At 33.2% G+C, this 22,846-nt stretch overlaps 1 protein-coding gene across 2 annotated transcripts in view; it reads right to left on the bottom strand.

Annotated features, from left to right (window-relative positions):
- The window catches only part of LOC145265583 (meiosis inhibitor protein 1-like), a 768,286-nt gene that overhangs the window by 525,912 nt on the left and 219,528 nt on the right, over window positions 1–22,846 (bottom strand). For both annotated transcript variants that reach the window (XM_080121585.1, XM_080121586.1), the window contains exons 10-12: window positions 18,234–18,333; window positions 6,488–6,622; window positions 1,639–1,824 (exon numbers count right to left, since the gene is read on the bottom strand). In XM_080121585.1, coding sequence (XP_079977711.1) covers window positions 1,639–1,824; window positions 6,488–6,622; window positions 18,234–18,333 — 421 coding nt within the window. The remainder of the gene's footprint in view (window positions 1–1,638; window positions 1,825–6,487; window positions 6,623–18,233; window positions 18,334–22,846) is intronic.

Genomic DNA, 22,846 nt, shown 5'->3' with positions numbered 1-22,846 from the left:
GGAATTCTTTTGAGATTTTTTTGTATATTTTATTTATTTGCGGACTATTTTTTTCATCTTTTATAGATGTTGTTTCACGACATGAAGGCAAGAGTTATAGTTGGCCAAAACGTCGTTAAAACAACAACTATAAAAGATGAGGATAACAGTCCGCAAATAAATAAAATATACAAATTACTCATCTCAAAAGAATTCCAATAATTAAATAATATATACCATTCGGTACAGATCCAACAATCAGATGACAAAAATAAAAAAATAAAAAACTAGGATTTATAAGGCCAAAAAATCCAATCTTGGTCGCCCCTTCGGGGCCCATGGCGCAGTGAATAGAGATGTTGAATCTCTACAGTTCCAGGTGAGCAATGTCTGAAGATAGCGGTTTCAATCCTACCCAAAGCCGGCCAGAGGATTAGTTGGCCAAAACGTAGTGAGAAGACAACAACTATGGAAGGCAGTAATTACTGGGGATACAGATACAAGACTCAATATTCTTATCCTGTCGCGGTTAACAACTTGACGAAGGCCAGAGGAATAGTTGGTCGAAACATCGTTAAACAACATCTATAAATGATGAGGATAATAGTCTGCAAACAAATAAATAAATAAAAATTATTCTAAAATAATTTTTTATATTTTATTCTTTTTTTTTTCAGTCATGTTCATCATAAACAGGGCATATTGCCACTTGGATGTAAGAGCTTACTATTTGGGACCATGTGTAGGAAATATGGTTGAGATGTCAGTTTAAACTTCTGCATATCAGTATTGTCAAGGAAGCAGGTAACAAGAAGGGAATTTCAAAGCGTAACAGTCAAAGAGAAGAAACTATTAGAGTAGAAGGCTTTCCGGCATCTAGGAACCTCTGCAGTGATAGCGTTGTATTTTGCTGTTTGTCAGGTTCGTTGGGGGTATGTATGTCAAGAGGATACAAGTGCTTGGAGTTAATCAGAACACATTCCATTAAAATATTTGCAAAATTGTGATAATGGGACAGGGGTTGAAGCTTAGTTGACAGTGCAAGAACTAATTGTAGAAGTGTGGCTCTCATGACAACACAAACTGATGCTTATGGCCATCGCAGGACTGAGTTTAACGCACCTGCTATACATTATAAAAAATATTTCTTACTTCCAAAGTGGCTAATTAATAACCATTGTTAGTTAATTATGAACTAAATAAAAACATACCTTGATTGTTTCAAATAAAATTAATATGGGAAGTCATATCCACAGCTGACAAAAAAATACAAATCAATTAACACTAAACATGTTTTTAGCCTTACACACAGCGAGACACAACTGTTTATTTACATGATGACACACGAAAAGAAAGATCACATGTAAAACACTCGTTTATATATAAGCAATCAAAGGGGAGATAACTTCAAGTTATTTAAAACCTTAAATAACACATCAGCATAAACCTAGACAAGGGAAGCAACTTTTCGCATATTGTTCAAAGGACAAAACTAGTTTTTAACCTTCACAATATTAAAACCTAACCAACACTGACAAATTTCCAATAGTGTATTCAAGGACTAACATGAAACAAAGTGCAAGACTTTCAATAATGTTTCTGAAAACGATTACACATGATACAATTAAAACCATGAATCATTCGTATAGCTTGACTTACCGGCAAGATTTTTCCATAAGGCACAGAAATTTGGAGACAATTCCAACATATCTTTCTTCCGTCGTTTGTTTACGTGGTTTACGACACTGAAGCAACGGTTTACATAGTTCAAAGACACGACATGAAAAGGACTCCAAGATTTCTTGCAACAAGGGAAATGGTACTGGTAGAAACAAATGTTCCTTTCTGTAATAAATTGAAATTTAATTTAATTTTGATGCATGTCAAACATATATAGTGTTTCTGAATGTTGAGATTAGAATTGATTAATTCAATTATTCAAACAACTGTTCTTATCTTGACTGTTATTTGCACAACGTTTTAGCCGATGTAACCTCCAACCTTCTTCAGGTGTATTTTGTTAAACTTGAATATCTTTCTGTCAAACTCAATAATATTTAGGGACCCATAGCATAACAAATGTTCCTTTCTGTAATAAATTGAAATTTAATTTAATTTTAATGCATGTCAAACAGAAATATATAGTGTTTCTGAATGTTGAGATTGGAATTGATTAATTCAATTATTCAAACAACTGTTCTTATCTTGACTGTTATTTGCACAACGTTTTAGCCGATGTAACCTCCAACCTTCTTCAGGTGTATTTTGTTAAACTTGAATATCTTTCTGTCAAACTCAATAATATTTAGGGACCCATAGCATAACAAATGTTCCTTTCTGTAATAAATTGAAATTTAATTTAATTTTAATGCATGTCAAACAGAAATATATAGTGTTTCTGAATGTTGAGATTAGAATTGATTAATTCAATTATTCAAACAACTGTTCTTATCTTGACTGTTATTTGCACAACGTTTTAGCCGATGTAACCTCCAACCTTCTTCAGGTGTATTTTGTTAAACTTGAAGATCTTTCTGTCAAACTCAATAATATTTAGGGACCCATAGCATAACAAATAAAGTAATAGGTGAAAAATTCAGTTGTAAGTCATATTCTTTTGAAGATTGAATGTTCCCAGGGTTCGTACAGAATTTCAATGCCCATTTTCAAGGATTTTTCAAGGCTTTAAAAAGTTTTTCCAAGGCCTTCTCCAGACAAAATTGAAGTTCTCAAAACAAAATTTGATAAACAATTATATAATAAACCAAAAAGTTAATAACTTACAACATGAAAAGTCATTTTCATTTACACAGAAAACAATATGCCTGTCAACAATCATATTTACATTCACTGACCCACTTTTATTTGACCAACCAAATGCAGTTAAATATTATTTTCCCCATTGTAGATTGGTCTAAAATAATAGGTAGTAGGCAGGCAGACTCAAACCCGTGATGCAAAGGTGGAAAAGAAATTGAAAGAAAATCTGACATCTTACCGCTACTCTATGACGCGACCGGAAGTTCAGAACGTTAAAATTAGACAAAGTCAATGCAACCAATACGAGACTTGCAAAAATGGCTTGCAAAAATATCAACCCCCTCCTTGTAGAAAACTGCCAAGTTGAGGGTGAAGGAATTAATGTTTTTGGCCAATTTTTTTATATTTGTCGTCCGAGACGTCAAGCTTCAAAATGATACTGATCTCGTGAAAATCCGTCACCTCTGTGAAAAGTTTTAGGCAGACATACATACATACGCACATATGGAAGTTTTAAAAGCCAAAAACAATGCGAAGAAAGACCAGAATCATGAAAGTAAAGAAAAGAAAAACAAACAAAAGTAGACGGGTATGTTTGAGTAGAGGAGTGTCTAGCTGTTTTATTGTATAATTATCTTATAACCAAGTTGCTGGTATCTCCGGTGTATGTAAAGTCCGTGGATGGTATGGAACTTCGATTAATTTCGGGAGAAAGGGACCTCCCTTTTTCAAAATAGAAAACAAAAGTAAATTCAAGATAGCGGAAGAGAATGTGACAGGACAGCAGAAAAAGGTCAGGGTCGCAGAAAGGTGTGGATAGCTTAGCTGTATGGAGTTGGGGGTAATTTTATTTTATTATTTTTGGGGGTAACTTAAGTCCTTTTCTCCTGAAATTAATCAAAGTTCCATACCACCCACGGACTTTACATACACCGGACATGCCAGCAACTTGTTTATAAAATAATTATACAATGAGGTTAGGAATGATAGACGAATAAACAGCTAGACACTCCTCTACTCAAACATACCAGTCTACTTTTGTTTGTTTTTCTTTTCTTTACTTTCATGATTCCGGTCTTTCTTCGCATTGTTTTTGGCTTTTAAAACTTCCATATATTCCTTTATCAACAATGCTTCAAGCAAACTACTACCTACTCTTACACGTACATACGTTTAAACAGACAGATGAGATTTATATCATAGATGATTTTATTGTGATTGTCCTCACACTTTTGACCATTTCATCTTTACTCTGAAACTAGCAGGGAGACCCAACATCGCCCAGAATTAAATGAGGATCGACGAATGTTTCACACACCCATATTTTATTGTTATTAAAATCGATGAAATTACCCATTTTCCAATCAAATCGATTAATTGCTTGCTCTAGTTGGGGATCCACAGCAGTGCACCAGGAGAAAACTTCACATGCCTCCTCACAGTGAATTAGTCCACAATACATTGTAGTTTATATTGCACTGTAGAGAACTGACTGCTGATTTTATAAAATTATTTTTATATAATGGCTTGAATTAAAGTTTAAAATGTAAAAATCAAGTGTCCAGATTCATTTGTGCTTTAAACAAAAACATTCACTTCGAAAACACTCCTGTTATATGAAAGAACCTACTATTGATTTTATATGTTGGGCCTTTCTGCTTGTGTGGTAATAAAATTTCTTAAATACTCTTGTGATGTTAGGCTGTATAAGGTGTTAACTTAAGCCAAAATCACCTGTTTTTTTTCTTACATCGAATATTTTCAATTATCAATGCTTATCGAAGACGTTCCAATACAAAACCTATCAAAGAACACTGCCAGGCACATAAAGTATATTTGTGTGAAATTTCCAAAGAATCGGCCCAACTGTTTAGGGGTCCATAAGAAACAAACTCACACACAGACACAGACAAAATTCCTTTTCTATAAAAGTAGAGATTTAAGAAATATTTATAAACTGATGTCTAAAAAGATAACTGATAAAAGAAAGATGAGGATGTGAAAGAAAGAACTTGATTTCTGGTGACCATATTCAACAGAAACTGTCAATTATCAAAGTAAAAAAATTGTACCTTTATGTGGGGGAAAATAGAGAAGGCTTACCGCAAAAATGGGCTCGTGTCTGCCTGCCCTGCAGGCTGAGAAGGAAAAACAAAAAAAATCCAAGATGGCGATTGTGGTCTTTTAATGTCTATGCGATACTATAAAGTGGCCCTGAGGTGGATTTGAGCCAATAAGTGCTGGGGGGGGGGGGGTAGACAAAGAAAGAGGAAATAGCTTAGAATAAACAAAGAAATAGGAAATATCCTATGATCAACAATAGATAGGAAGTACCAAACAATAACAATAGAAACCTACAGATAAAACAGGGAAGGGCAGCTTCTGGTAGCTGGGGTGAGGTGGGCGACCTGAGATACCAACATAGAGGAGACAGCAGCTGACATCTACATGCCCGTCGAGGCGGATGGAAGTTGGACAGCAGTTGACAACTAGATGCCCTTGACGGCGGATGGGAGTTGATAACGACTACAGTTGGACATTTAGAGTTGACTGTTAAACAGAGATAGACAAATGTAACATCAATGGAATGGGGAGGAGACACACACTCACAAGTCCAACAGTCAATTTATATGTGAACATTGGTATTTGTGTTTTTCCTTTCTTTGTTTCATGAATTATTATATTCTACTTTTGTGAAACCACGAGTGTGTTCCCACCAACAGTCGCCAGCGATAAAATGACGATCCGGCCATAAGAGGAATAGTCGAATGAAAAATCCATGGTACATGACGTTGGGAGTCGGCGATCTGACTTGGGAGCCACACGTTTGGGGTTACACCTATGGTCTAGCACAATTCTCGAAAAATCACGTCTCGCACATGATTTTGAGGTGTGCCTGGGCACCATAAAAGCATGTTGCTGGAGGGAGTGGGCAGAAGCGTTCAGATTTGTGTAGAGTGAACACCGTTGTGCGATTTGTCAGACTTTTCTGAACTTGTTTACATTGGACTTGAAGGCAACGATATTGTAGTCGGTTAAGAAGCAAGCCAGCAGAACAGTGTTCCATAAGCAGGCAGTTCTAAGAAAGAAGCATTCAGACCTGTGTAGAGTGACCATCGTCATGCGACTTGTCAGACTTTTCCAATTTACTTTACTACTGTCTCTTGCAAAACAATTATAATCTTATTGTATTAATATTATTATTCAAATATTATTATCATTTGCAAATCAGCCCAGCTAAATTTAGATTCCCTTGCTTTAATTTGAGTCATCACAACCAGCAATGGCCAGCTAGCAAGAAGATTGAAACTGTTCGGTATTCTTGATAACGATAAGCGTATTATTTATTTATTGCAGACTATTATCCTCATCTTTTAGTAGTTGTTTCATAACGTTTTGGCCAACTATTCCTCTGGTCTTCATCATGTTTAACCACGACGGGATAGGAACTCTGAATCTCCTGACTAAAAGACGAGGATAATAGTCTGCAATAAATAAATAATACAAATTACTCACCCCAATAAGAATTCCAATTAAATAATAAGTGTATTAATCAGTTTTTTATTTATTTAGTTTTTTATTTAGCAATTACTGACAGTTTCGTACTTGCACAGTTTGCTCACATCTAAAAAGATAACCAATAGAAAAAAGAATGATGTGAAAGAAATTGATTTCTGGTGACCATATTCGACAGAAACTGTCAATTATCAAAGCAAAAAAAAAAAAAAAATTATTTAAATGTACTCACTTTAGAATTGCTTGAAAAGCTTGCAATGGAATATCCATGCCATCTTTTACATGATAATCAATCATCTTTTGAATGATCTTCAAACAGGAGACAACAGAATTTTGGTTGTTGAATAAACTGATATTGTCTGGTTGTCTGGAAAAGAGACAGTTTAAAATGAATATTAAGAGTTTTATAAATTTTTTTTTTTACAAATAACAATAATAAAATTAATAATATTAGTTTCCCACAATCTCTCTATTGAACCTGTGATGAGATGATTAATGTTGAATCATAGATCTTTCTGTGTAGGGGTTTTACTGATTATATATATATATATATATATATATATATATATATATATTTTTTCTTTTCCTCACCCCGTTTTCCATTTTTTAGTTGATTGAATTTACGCGATGGTTCACTTTATAATTATTCTAAAATTTTGCCAATCGAATAAAGATATATATATATATATATATATATATATATATATATATATATATATATATATATATATATATACATACACACACACACACTTCTTTTTTTTTTTGGTAAAATATGATTTTCAATTATATTTCACTCTGTGTATGGCTGCCGGAACAAACACGCAATGTTGAGTCTTCTATTGATATTCTTTCTTATTTTTTTCCAGCATTATAATGTCATGCATTTTCTTTTTCTAAGCAAAGTATTTCTATTTTTTTCTGAGGAGTATATGCACAAAAAGAATCGATATTAACATAATAACTGATTTTTTTCTGCATAATGAAACGGATTTTTAAAACATCTACTGAAATCTTAACATGCTGGAGGAACTGTTTTGCATGTTATTCTCATATATATACACACTAAATTAATTCTTTTATATATATATATATATATATATATATATATATACTAGCAGTTTCACCCAGCTTTGCTCAGGTCCTATATTCATAACTTTATGTGCATATGTATATATTAAAAAGTGTGAATATGTATGGTAATGCCTTTCTATATAACAGGCTTCCTGAACTACCATAGAGTAAAGTTGGTAGAGACCACAGATGTCAAATTTTTTCAAACTTTGACCCCCTAACATTTATTGTTTTGGGTTCAAATTAAAATAAAATGTTTGACCCATGTCCAAGTAATCTACATCTAAAATTTCAAGTGTTTAGGCACAGAATTGGTGGAGGAGTTTGGTAAAGCCTGCAATGGTTAACTCTGTAAGCTTTGATCTCCTGCCAGCCAAATTTTCGCCCAAAAACTGATTAAAAAGTTTGCTGCATGTCTGAATACCCTTTGTGTAAAATTTCAAATGTTTAAACCAAAAATTGGCTTAATAGTTTGCTAGAGACTGCAAAGGTAAAATCTTTTGAACTTTGACCCGTTGGAAGCCAAATTTTCAGAAAAAAACAAAAAAAACAAAACAAAAAAAAAACGATTAAAAATCTTGCTCTATGTCTGAATACACTTTATGTAAAATTTCAAATGTTTAGACCAAAAAGTGGCTGAGTAATTTTGTAGAGACCGCAAAGGTCATTTTTTTAAAAAACTTTGACACCCAATTATGACCCCTTAAAATTTATTGTTTTGGGCTCAAATCAAATTATAAAGTTAAATCCATGTCCAAGTTACTCTAAAATTTTAAGTGTTTATGCCCAAAATTGGCGGAGGAGTTTGGTAGAGTTCTCAAAGGTCAAATTGTTTAACTTTGACTCCTTAACAGCCCAATTTCTGGCCGAAAACCGATTAAAAAGATTTTCCCAAATCTCAATACCCCTTATATCAAATCTCGAGTCTGTACACCGAAAATTGACAGAGTTATTTGGTCGGGAAGTGTACACAAACAGACACACACACAAGCAGACGTTTTAACTTTTATAGATATACTCAATTATAAAGAAAATTCAATATAAGAGTATGATATTTATTTTAAAATGTTACAGAATATCAGAAAAACATCAGTACCATCAGTTTTTAATATATGAAAATATCCAAGAATTACAAAAATAAAACGGAAAATTAATTATTAAAGAAGACAGTTTTTGGAGAAATGTGCAAATTTTGCTTACATAATAAACTGAATAGCGCGCGTAGTAGCAGGGGAGGTAATTAATTTCTTAAAAATTTCAAAATCTTCGGCCAATTCGTAACAAAATGAGTTCTTTCACTTGTTTTACAAATGCAAAGACTGCTGCAAAGAAGGTGGGTTCCCTCTATCGAGCTAGAAGACTACTCACGCCTGAGAGTATCCTGTATATTCACTATGCCACCATTCGCCCATGCATGGAGTGTTGGGTAACTCTCCAACCCCCTATATCCATGACAAATAGCACCCTACCTAAGAATTCTACCTTCAAACTCTTCGGCCTAACATTTGTGGGCAATATGAACTGGAACAAATACATAGAGGACATTGCAAAGGCTGCTGCAAAGAAGGTGCGTTCCCTCTATCGAGCTAAAAGACTACTCACACCTGAGAGTATCCTGTACCTTTACAAGGCCACCATTCGCCCATGCATGGAGTATTGTTGCCACATCTGGGTCGGTGCATCTACCCCTAGTCTCTCCCTCTTAGATATACCTCCCAAAAAAGAATTGTCAATCTAATCGATCACACTTTATCAACTAAGCTCCAGCCCCTGTCTCATCGCCGCAATGTTGCATCACTGTGCCTATTTTACAAATATTTTAATGGAATGTGTTCTGATGAACTTATTTCACTTGTACCCCCTCGACATACATATCCCAACAAACCTGCTTAGCAATAAGGTCTCACCCCTTCACTGTTGTTGTCCTTAAATGCCAGAAAGTTTTCTATTCTAATAGTTTCTTCCTTTGAGCAGCTAGACTTTGGAATTCCTTGGCTGTACTGATATGCAGAAGTTTAAATGTAACATAAGGGGTGAACATGAGTAAAAAAAAAAAAAAGCAAACAGTGAAATGAATCATGTAGACACTTGTTTTATGCAACATTCCAGTAATATTTAACTAACTGCAACATTACAATTAAGCAACTAACTTTGCTTTTAGATGAAATTGACACAAGTAGTTATGGTAAATATGGCTATCGGAATACTCTGGCTAAATCATAGCTAAGATAAAAAAAAAAAAAAAATTCAAATTTAAACCTCGAACCGAAAACTCGAAAACGAGGCACTTATACAGTTTAATCAAGACATCAAAAAAATAAACAAAATCAAAAAAAAAAAAAGGTTATATTGTACGTATCCGTTTTGAACTGAAGATCTCCGAAAAAAATGTCACTTAATTCGATTGGGTAGTTTTTTTTCTTTTACAGCAGAAAAACATGTTTGTATAACAGCACGTTGAAGGCAGACATCTTGGACTTTTCTTACTTTTTGTTTGGAGTTTAGAAACGCCAAAGGGAGATAACTCCATGTAAAGCGCCGACACTCCCTCCCCATCTTTATTACTAGCTTTTCTTCCTAAAAATCGAACCTTTTGCTCAGTATCATAACAAATTGTTTTTTCACTGTAAAAAAAAAAAAAAAATAACTTGATGAAATTAAGTGAATTCCCCCCCCCCCCCGGAGAACTTCATTCCATAACGGATACGTACAATTTAAACTTTTTTTTTTTCGATATTTTCATTTTTTAATGTTTTGATTAAACTGTACAAGTAGTGAAAACGAAATTAAATGAAATTTATTTTTTGATGCACCTATTTTTTTTTTATTTATTTACTTTAGTTCAGATACGCATTTACCAGAAAAAGTTTAATCCTCCTGTAATTATTTTAGTAAGAACGAATTAGTATTTCGTTATCTTTCTTACTAAAATGAAATAAAATTGTTAATTTAAATTGATGTGAAATATTTTTATCTAGGAGCAAACTTTAGCAAAAAAGATGCCAAAACATTTTAGTAAGGAAGATAACGAAATAGTAATTCATTCTTAAAATTCTAAAATAATAACGAGAAATCTATATCTATATATCTATAAAAACAGAGATGTGTGTGCCACAGACGATTTCTGATTGGTTAATCCAATAATCACATCTCCTAAAAAACAATGGTTTCTACGCTCTTACCTTTACCATAAAATATTATGGCTTTATTTATTGTCCATCTTGGAAGGGTTTAATTTTTTCCTAACTTGCGATTTACAAATTAAAAAAATACGAAACTACAATCTAACAATCGAACCTCCGACATCACGGCCGCCATTATGAAACTAAACTAAAAAAAAAAAAAACGCGCGTTCACTCATGGTTTTACATTTCGGGTTTGGGTACTTGTGCAGTTTTCCATTGACATTAAAAAATGGAAATATTAAAAAAAATATATATATATTGTACGTACTCGTCATGGGATAAAGTTTTCCTACAGAAAAAATCACGTAATTTCATCAAGTAGTTATTTTTTTATAGCGAAAAAAGAAAAAAATCAACGCTACAAGCGAGTCATTATTAATTAAACAGAAAGTTCAAGTAGGGGGATTTCCCCTTTTTTTTTAATAGCGAGGCCAAATTTCGCGAATTTGGCCTTTTTTTAAAGCAGTTTGGCCTTCAAAATTTCTGTTTGGCCTTTTTCTTCACCGATGAAATAAAAAAAGCAAATAAAAACAACGCAATAAAACTTTTAAAAATACGGCACACTTTTGTTGTTCTTGTTTGTTTTTTTTGGTAATTTTCCTTATTTTTTTATTTATTCAAGATAATACTATTAAATGGACACTATTATGCCAAATTAGCCCCCCCCCCCCCAAAAAAATGCACAAAAATTCGAGATTTAAGGTTTTGACGAGATAATTTAGCGAATTGTCCGGACAATTTCGAGAGAACCATCCATTAGTTTTTCCTGAAATTTTGCCACAAATTGTATTTCAATACATAGATGTGCATAGTAACAACATTTTTTTTCCGAAAATTCCCGTTGCGTCTCCAGATTTCATCCAAACAGAACTTTTGAAGGCCAAACTGCTTTTAAAAAAGGCCAAATTCGCGAAATTTGGCCTCGCTATCATAAAAAAAGTGGGAAATCCCCCAACTAGAACTTTCTGTTTGGTTAAGAATCAAGGTGGCTGATTTATATATTACTCGCTTATAAGACTATCAATACACACAAAAAAATATAGATTTATTTTTGGGTAAAGTTCCCCCGGGTTTTCCTTTCACTTGAGTAAATAATGGTCTTTTGTTATATATATATGGCGTACTATTATCCTTATATATATGATGTTTATGTTTATATATATATATGTGATAGTGTCTGTGCGTCTATGTGCATTTCCCTATGCTAAAACTCTGTCAATTTTAAGCCTAGAGATTCGAAATTTGATATACAGGGTACTGAGATTTGGGAAAATCGATGTGATAGGTTTTCAACAGAAATTTGGCGATTAAGTGGTCAATATTCAACGATTTGACCTTTGAGAACTCTACCAAACTCCTCCTACAATTTTGGGTCTAAACACGTGATATTTTAGATATAGATTTCTTGGACATGGATCTAACTTATTAACTTTACTTGATCCCTAAACAATAAATGTTAAGAGGTCATAATAGGGGTCAAAGTTTAAAAAAATTGACCGTTTTTTTTCTCAGCATTAACCTCAAAACACCTGGGCAACGCCGGGCACCGATTGCTAGTACATAATAAAAATAAATTTCGTTTCATTTTGTTTCATTTCGTTTTCGAGTTCAGTGTTTAAGTTTGATGGACACGGACAATTTTTTTTTAGCAGTAATTTGGACAGGGTATTCCGATAATCACATTTAACGTAGTTATTATTGCTTTATATTTTATTATTATTATTATTATTATTATTATTATTATTATTTAATGAAAACTCAATTTTTCGACTGACGGAGTTCGCTATTTAAAACAAAGAACTATTTTCCCCTAAGAAATTAAATATTCAAGGGAGATAACTGTTCACAGATAATTATTTCCCTTAGATCAAGCTGAATAAAATAAATACATAAAACCCATTTATGTTATTAAGTCAAATAACGTAAAGTTTTGATTAAAAAAAAAGAAAAAAATAAAAAATATTTGCTTTGTTTGTACAAAAAAAAAAATTCAAAATATTCGAAATTTCTTCCTATTTTAATATCCAGATTCCTGGATTGTATTTGTGATAAAATAAAAGTTTGCTTAATAAATAAATAAATATATATATGTTAAAGCTAATCCCACTATTTGGCTAGGATTAAAGTGTAGTATTTGCGTGCTGGTTTTAATTTTTAACAAATCAGAAAATAGTGGGCGGCTTACTCTTACGAAGGGTTGGGAGGATACATCTGATTCTTTTTAAAAATATATTTTTTAAATTAATAATATTTTTTTAAATTAATTAATAATAATATTCATTTAAGGATTTGGTTGTTCCACACCTCATCTTTCTTTTCCAAACGAAATCGTTAACCTCTTTCATAAAAAAAAATTATTTTAAAAACTCTGAAGATATTTAAGTAGAATAAATGTGGTTTGTGGGATTGTTAAAATGAAAACGCTGAACAGTGAAAGCTCGTATGAATTTAGTTACAAGTATAATTAACAGAGGATGACCATTGACCTCGACTCACCACTTTTGAGGGTCATGTGCCTAATTTGTAAATTTGTACTTGTTTCATTTTGGTAACCAAATGTTCTGTCATTCCAAGGCTTAGTTTAGTTATTTTGTTTTACGGCATATCAATCCTTTCTTCCAGTCATTTGGGGCGGGGATATATATATATATATATATATATATTCTTTAATAATATATATAATATATAGTCTTTAAATATTTATTCATGATGTTTTGCAAATAAGACTCAAGATAAGAACAGTAGTCTGAAGAATCCAAATAAAACACATTATCAATCCTCATCTCAAGAGATACACTCAAAGAAGGTAAGAGGTTGCATCGGCCGAAACGTTGTGAAAATAACACTCAAGATTAGAATAGTAGTCCGAAGAATCTAAATAATATCAAACAATCATGAGGTTGTTTGCATAGCAACTGAGAAGGCTAATGTACTTGCCAGTCGGTTTGCCTCTAACTCCACATTGGACCTGGTACACCACTCCCTCCCTGACTTACGGACAGACACCACACTAGATAATTTGAAAATCACCCCTTCTTAGGTACATGGAATCATAAAAAACCTAGACACCTCAAAAGCATGTGGACCAGATCTCATCCCGGCTGTGCTATTAAAGAAATGCTCTGCTGAGGTTGCTCCAGTTCTCTCCAAACTTTTCAATAAATGCCTAAATGAATCTTGCTTTCCTGGCTGCTGGAAAACCGCTTCTGTGGTACCAATTTTCAAGAATTCTGGTGAAAGAACTGACCCATTAAATTATCGACCCATTAGCCTTCTCCTGCTTTTCAGTAAAATATTTGAGTCCTTAATTAATCAAGCTCTAATCCATCACCTTACAGCTGCTAAACTCCTGACCAACAATCAACATGGATTTAGACAGGCACATTCCACAGCAGACATCCTAACTGTAATCTCTGAATGTATATACCGTTCACTAGACAAAACAGGGGAGGGTAGAGCGGTAGCCCTCGATTTATCTAAGACTTTTGACAGGGTGTGGCACGATGGTCTTCTAAGGAAAATTAGATCATATGGTATCACTGGAAGAATACATAATGTAATTAAATTCTTCTTATGTAAGAGAAAAATCCAGGTAGTCCTCGATGGTCATACATCTAAATACTATGATATAAATGCGGGAGTACCTCAGGGGTCTATCCTTGGACCTCTATTATTCCTGATATTCATAAATGACCTCCCTGATAAATTGTTTCGGAGATGGGTATATTTGTTGATGACACCACTCTATAACAAGCACAAGGGGAAAACAAATGAACATATATCCAAGGAAATGGCAGAAACACTAGAGGATAACCTCAAATCTGTAGTGGAATGGGGACAAAAATGGATGGTCACATTCAATGCTGCCAAGACTAAGCTTGTCTCCTGCAATAATTACAAGAAACCTTCCTTACTACCAATAGCAATGGCCAAGAACACATTACCTGAAAGTACTTCCTTTAAACTCCTCGGCCTAACGTTTACAGGGAACATGAACTGGAATAGATACATTGAGAACATTGCCAAGGCTGCTGTGAAGAAGGTGGGCTCTCTCTAGCATGTTAGAAAACTACTTACGCTGGAAAGTATCCTGTACCTCTATAAGGCCACCATTTGCTCATGTATAGAGTACTATTGTCACATTTGGGCTGGTGCATCTACTACTTATCTCTCACTCCTGGACAGGGTTCAAAAGAGTCGGCAACCTGGTAGGTCCTGAACTGTCATCTAAGCTTCAGCCTCTGTCCCATCGACGAAATGTTGCATCCCTTTGCCTGTTCTACAAGCACTTTAATGGTGAATGCTCTGACGAACTACAAGCACGTGTACCTCCTCGACGTGAATACCCCCGACAAACCCGACAAGCAGCAAAATCCCACCCCCTAACAGTAGAGATCTCTAAGTGTAAGTAGGACTTTTACTCTAATAGTTTCTTCCCCAGCACAACTAGACTTTGGAACTCCCTTCTGGGATTCTGCTTTCCTAACTGTACTGACATGCAGAAGTTCAAGTCTAATGTAAACAGACATCTTGCTACTCATCTCTCTTCATAATACCCCTGCAACTTATGTCCCCGATAGTAGCTCCCTACTTCAAAGTGGCACTGTGCCTTGTTTGGGGTAAAAATTGAATTTAAAAAATTATCAATCCTCATTGCAAGAGATACACTTGAAGGTTAGAGGTTACATCGGCCGAAACGTTGTGAGAATAACACTGAAGATGAGAACAGTAGTCCGAAGAATCTAAATAATACAAATTATCAATCCTCATCTCAAAAGATACACCTAAAGAAGGTTGATGGTTACATCGGTCGAAACGTTGTGAAAATGACATTCAAGATGAGAACAATAGTCCAAATTATCCAAATAATACAAATTATCAATCCTCATCTCAAAAAAAATCAAAAACATGAAAATGCTATTGCAAACTTAAGTGTGACAGACCAACAAAAATGCGCAAACTTAAATGGACAGATCAAAGACAATAGTATTTCAAACTTAGACATGCCAGACGAACCCATGGGCAGAGCCTCTTAGAGATGCTTGGATACAGTCCAATGAAAAAAAACAAAAAAACTTTTTTTTTTATGCTGATAAAATAATATTTGATCTAAATTCTAACAAAATACCTTCTATGCTTTTTTTTCAAAGTAAGTTATATAAACAAAGTCAGAATGTATTCATAGGTGCAGTCCAGCACTTGTTTTTTTTTTTTTTTTTTTTTTTGAACGGGTGGGCGTCCGACGTTGTCCGATCATAAAACATGCTTAAATATGATATGATCTAATTACTGATTATGAAGCCTCATCTGAAAGGATTCCCAAAAATAAAATAATATATAATACCATTTGGTACGGATCTGACAATGGAAGACCATATCTGGATAATTGAATTTATAAGCCCATAAAATCCTTTGGGGCCCGTGGTGCAGTGGAGAGAGGCGTTGAGTCTCTATGGTTCCAGGTGAGCATTGTCTGAAGATAGCTGTTTTAATTAGGTTAAAGGATTAGTTAGGATTAGTTGGCGAAAACGTGGTGAGACAACAACAACTATGGAAGGCAGTAATTACTGGGGATACAGTTACAAAACTCAGCATTCCTATTCCATTGTAGTCAACCACCTGAAGAAGGCCAGAGGATAAGTTGGTCGAAACGTGGTGAAACAACAATCATGAAGATCAGGATAACAGTTCAGAAAAAAAAAAAAAATGAATACTGAAATTATGAAGCCTCATCGTAAAGAATTCTAAAAAAAAAAATAAATAAATAAATAATAATAAAAAAAATTCAATTAATATAATAAAAATAAATTTACTATAGTTAATGATGATCAGAAAGCACTCTTTTTATTGACTATTAAAGAGATGTAGGGGAGAATGACACTTTGTTCCCAAGATTGCTCCACTTATTCTTGATCCTTGCATTATAATGCTGAGTTTTTATTTAGCAAAGCATCAAGTATCAAACATTAAACAAATAGAAATTGACAACATTTTTTTTTACATGAAATTTAATGTCCTTCAACAGACGTACTTTAAAAATAAAAAAGTAGGTACTTATACAGAATACAGACATGTTAAAATGATAACATTATTTAGAAACCCATTCTTAACCTAGAGAGGGAGGCTTCTTTTTTTTTTTCTAACTCTTCTGTATGTTCACTCGTCAGTTTAATAAACAAAAAGATATCATAAAATTTGAATACGTTTGAAAATTCTATCTAAAAAATAGCACTGTTTGTAAATGATAAACCAATGAAAATGATATCTTAACACCATGACAGACCAAATACAGGAAGTATTTTATATATGGAATTTATTTTGGCCTAACAGCTTTTTGCTGACTTCAAATCTAGGCTTATTCTGTTATGCACAAAAATGGTATTTCAAACTTTTACCTCATGGAGAGAACCCCATGCAGATGCTTGGACGAAAGTAAAAATGAGTTCATCCGTATTTTTAAACATGATAATGATGATGACATTTGGCATAATAGTAAGAGTGCTTGCTAATGAACCACAAAGACCGGAGTTCAAGCCTCGGTAGAGTTATACCAAAGATAAAAAATGCTAAATGCTCAGCATTGCCTAATACGGATCCATATTTATCATCTGTTTATACATTTTAGTTTAGAAACTGTGCTACTTTTTAAATAGGATTTTCAAGTTAAATTCAATTTTTATGGTATACTAGCATTTCAGCCCGGCGTTGCCCGGGTGTTTGGAGGTGTATGTTGAGCAAAAAAAAAAAAAAAAAAAGCGGTCAATTTTAAAAAATTTTGACCCCTATTATAACCCCTTAACATTTATTGTTTTGGGCTCAAATCAAGTTATATCCATGTCCAAGGAACTTATATCTAAAATTTCAAGTGTTTAGACCGAAAATTGTTGGAGGAGTTTGTAGAGTTCTCAAAGATCAAATCGTTGAACTTTGACCTCTTAACAGCCAAATTTCTGGCCGAAAACCGATCACATAGATTTTCCCAAATCTCAGTACCCTGTATATCAAATTCCGAGTCTGTAGACTTAAAATTGACAGAGTTATTGCGTAGGGAAATGTACACACAGACAGACACACAGATACACAGACACATTCACTTTTATAGATATACAGATTTTGTTTGTTAAATTGTTAGGTGAAACTTTTATGCTAAATCAAAAATTATTCCGTTACATACATTTTCCTTTTATCATGCTTAAGTTTGTATTTTTTTTTGTTTTTTTAGATACCATTTTCATTGGTCTGTCATGCTGAAGTTTTAAATATCTTTTTTATTGGTCTGCCATGCTTAAGTTTTAAGTATCATTTTCTTTAGTCTCTAATATTTCATTAGACTGTCATGATTAAGTTTTAAATAGCTTTTTTCGATGATCTGTCATGCTTAAGTTTTAAATATCTTTTTTCATTAGTCTGTTATGCTTAAGTTTTAAATATCTTTATTTTCGTTGGTCTGTAATGTTGAAGTTGGTCTGTAATGTTGAAGTTGGTCTGTAATGTTGAATTGGTCTGTCATGTTGAAGTTTCAGACATCATTTTTGTTGGTCTGTCATAAGTTTCATTATTATCACATTTAGCTTAACATTCTTTTTACATGTGTTTGGTAGCTCTTCAATCAATATGAACACCTGTAAATGATGCAAATTATACATTCCGAAAAATTCTGGTAAAATAAATGCAATATTAATAAATTGAAAAAAAAAATAAGCAATACTTTCAGCTTACTTCTTTAAAATGTATGTCAATAATTCCAGTCCACTTATGAGTACTTGGCTTTGCTTCATTTCATGCAAAGTTTCCAGAGAATTAATAATAGAATCGATACCTAAGAAAAAAAATGTAAAAATAAAAGTAATAATAATTAGCTGCATTAAAAAAAAAAAAAAAAACAAAGACAAAAAAAAACTTGACAGCAGTATTATTGGTTCTTGTTCAGAATATTACCTATATTAAAAAAAAAAAGAAGAAAAATCTGTATGATATATGTACATGTAACGAAACAGAAAATATCATATTGCAAAAATCATGTAAATAAACCAAGTAGTTTTATTTTTATATATAGATACACACACACACACACACATGCATTATATAACCTCACATAAACCCACACATATATGCATTTATTAATATACAGACATATGCACACCTATATATATATTATCTATATACATACATGTATATAAACACAATAGTATAATTTTATATAAATATACACATATATACATTATACTAGCAGGGAGACCCAACGTTGCCCGGAAATTGAACGATGATCAATGAATGCTTCACACTCCCAGGTTTTTTTTTATTGTCATCGAAATCCGTGAAATCATCCATATTTTAATCAAATCCATTGATAGCCTGCGCTAGGTTAGAACCCATCGCGATGCACCAAAAGGAAGCTTTACATGTCTCCGTATAGTGACTTAGTCAAAAATACATTGTAATCTACATTGAATTGTAGAGAACCTACTGTTGATTTTATAAAATTATTTTAATATGTAATGACTTGAATTAAAGTTTAATGCAAAAATCAAGTATCAGAGTTCAATTGTGCTCTAAATAGAAACATTTATTTTAATTGCACCCCTGTCATATCAAAGAATTTCCTGTTGACTTTATACACCTGGCCTTTCTGATTGTGTGGTCATAAAACTTTTCAAATGCACATCTGTTAGGCATTAATGTTGGTCAAATTTGTCCGTTTCTTCTTTCATCGGATTTCTTTGATTATTGAAGACATTCTGGTACAAAACCTATCTCACTCTCTCACACACAAAGTTCTTTTTATATAATAGTAGAGATACACACACACAAACATAAGTATATATACACATGTGCATATATTATAGATATGTAAATAGATGTATATATGCACATAAATACATACACATGAGCACCACTATATATATATATATGTGTGTGTGTGTGTGTGTGTGTGCATTATATTTACACACTTATCTATATACATGCACACACACAAACATAAGTGTACATACACAAATACATACATATGTACTTATGTATATACAGCTATCTATTATATAAACCTCACCTGTCTGTTTAAATGTATGTATACATGAAAAACTTTCCACAGAGGCGACGGGTCTTAACAAGATCGGTATCATTGTGAAGCTCGACATCTCGGACGACAAATATCGAAAAATTGGCCAAAAACATTAATTCTTTCACCCTAAACTTGACCCTTTTGTACAAGGCGGGTTCGATCTTTTTCGCCGACATTTTCGCAAGTCATTGTCACTATTTGATTGACTTTGGTTAATTTCAACGCTTTTGACTTCCGGTCACATCATGGAGACATCGGCTAAGACATCAGATTTCCTTTCACTTTCTTTTCTGCCTTCGTGTCACGAGTTCGAGCCTGCTTGCCTACTACCACTTGTTTTTTTTTTCTTTTGAACACCTCTCTTCACCCTGGCTCCCTACTATTGTTTTGATTCCCTCCCCACGCTGGTACCATTTTGTTTTTTAACCCCCTCTCTCCACATTCACGAGTTCGAGCTTGCTTGCCAATTTTTTTTTTTTTTTTTTTTTTTTGCTTAAAACACACCTCCAAACACCCGGGCAACGGCGGGCACCCATGCTAGTGTATATATAAATATACATGCATCTATGCATATAAATATACACACATATACCCATGTAGAAAATAGATGTAGGTAATAGTCTTATCATTTAATGCTCTGAGGTTTTACTTTATTTTGATAAGATAAATTGATTTACAGTTTGTTATCACTGACAATCATTCATTGTTTATGCGGATAGACAAGCGAGGAAACATGACACTATTTTCTCTGCTGATAGAACAAGAGTTAGATTTAACTAACAGGATTTTCAGCTTTCATAAGTGAACCATTGTTTCGACACTAACTCAACTGAAACTCTTCTGATACAAAATTCAAAATACAACATTGCATGTTTGGATATTTAATACCATGTGGGTGAATGGTGCAACAGGATAGTAGTCTTTCCTCCATTAATATTGATATAATGGAAGATCCTGACATCCCCTGAGAATGGATTACTCAGGCTATAAAAGACGCTAGTAATGGGAGAGAGTAAGCTAATCTTGATACTCCCGCATTCAAGATATGTTCGAGTGTTAATCTTTTATTTGTTACATTGTACCTTTCTACAATAAACTTGTTTTAATTTACTCTGTATATTAGTTTGCTTGAAACATTGTGAGATATGTATTTGCATAACAGAAATGGAAAGTTGTTGGTATTGAGAAGGGAAGACAAAAACAAGTGATTATATATATATATATATATATATATATATATATATATATATATTTGTAGTCATCGACATTTTTTTTTTTTTTTTTTTTTTTACACAGTGATCACCACTTATCAAGGCCCAGAAGCCACTCAGGGATAAGGGTTATTGCAAGTACAGTACGTTAGTGTGGAGATTTGATGAAGTGTTTACTTAAGGGGGCGGTTCATTAGGAATTTGTTAACATTGGACTTGAAGACATCCAAGTTGTAGTCCGGTGGGAAGCAGGCAGACGGAACAGAGTTCCACAGGCGTGCAGTTCTAAGAAAGAAACTTTGTTCATGGAATCCGCATACAGTCCTATTTCGTTGTATCACAACTCATCAGTGCTGCTAGACTAGAACCTCTCCCAAGCCGAGGACTGAACCTAGAACCATCGCGTTGACAGTCAGCAGTTCTACCGATCGACCCACAGGAGCGACACCCGTAAATTATCTCGCCAAATGTCTATTTAAACAAACATTTGTCCACCAATTATATATATATATATATCACCTGTCTGTTTAAATGTATGTATGTCTGTCTAAAGCTTTCTACAGAGGGGATGGATTTTCATGAGATCAATACCGTTTTGAAGTTTGATCCTTCGAATGACAAATATTAAAAAATTGGCCCAAAACATTAATTCCTTCACCCTCAACTCGGCATTTTTTTTCACCGATATTTTCAAAAGGCATCACCTCTTTTTGTTTGTCTAGCCTTCACTTCTGGTTTAGCAATGAGTACAACAGCAAACGCGTCACATTTTTTTTTTTTTTTTTTCACTTTCTTTTCCTCCTTCATGGTACGGATTCGAGCCTGCGTGCATACTACTACTTCTTTTCATGCTCAACACACACCTCAAAACACCCGGGCAATGCTGAGCACCCAGGCTAGTATATATATATCATAGGGTGTAATAAACATGGTCAAAATGAGCAAAGTCTCAGTAAAATATATTTAAAGTTGCTGCGCTCTGAGTATTGCATTTATGATAAGCTCAATAGGTGTAATAACCTAGAGCTTTATACAAATAGAAAGGGTATGAAATTATCAATCAAGTTTTCATAGGAGGAAACATAACAAAATCATATTTATACAAGTTAGAAAAGCATTTCATCCAAGGCATGAAAATTGTTAAACAAAATGTATTTAAAAATAAAGGTACAAGATTCAATTTGAAATTTATTTATCTTCAAAGTACACTTTTATAAATTTTACAAAGTAAGGTATATAAATTTAATTTAAATTGAATCAAAAAATTACCTTGGATTTATTTTATGTAATGTAACATTCTGTTGCACTTTAAAAAAAAAATCATTGAAAATTTTATATCTATATCATTGATTGCTAGATGAAAGATAATGTTTTTAAATTGCAACAAAATGGACATTATATAATTGAAGATAAATAAATTTCAAATTGAATCTTGTACCTTTATTTTTAAAGCCTATAGTAAAAACATTTTGTTTAACAATTTTCATGCCTTGGATGAAATGCTTTTCTAACTTGTATCTTATCTTTTTAAGATTATATATTTAAAACTCTCCTTCTCTCTATTTCAGTTTGTATTTCTCCTCACACCACAACTCATTTTTTGCAACCCCCTCTTTGTAATACAGGTCTGAATAATGAGAAAATCTAAATTTTTTTTAACAAAAACTTTAAAATAACTTTTTTAGATTAAACTTTTTTAAACTTCTTTCAGAATAGAAAATCTTTAAAATTTAATAAGGAACATATTTCATGTAGGTTTCATTAACAAATATTCAGTACATAACAAGAAAAATAGAGATGAAAATTTCAAAAAGACTGTATAACTGGTTACGGTCAATAGTAGTCCTCACCAGCGAAAGTCTTTGTTATTGTTCCTATTTACAATGTCTCCCCACGGGAAAGAGCTAGACCCCAGGGTCGTTTTTTAATGTGGAGAAAAGGAACAAAAAAAAAAAAAATTGTCGCAGTCGTGAAGGATTTCTCCTCCACTGACAGAACAAGAAATTGAAGTGCAGCATCTGAAGAACAGATACTACACTTTGATCTTGACCTGAAGGCCA

This window comes from Euprymna scolopes, chromosome 40 (assembly GCF_053919585.1).
Source record: "Euprymna scolopes isolate OS-2025 chromosome 40, ASM5391958v1, whole genome shotgun sequence".
Lineage (NCBI taxonomy): Eukaryota > Metazoa > Mollusca > Cephalopoda > Sepiida > Sepiolidae > Euprymna > Euprymna scolopes.
Note: the sequence above shows the minus strand (reverse complement) of the source record. Positions and strands in the feature narration are given on the sequence as shown.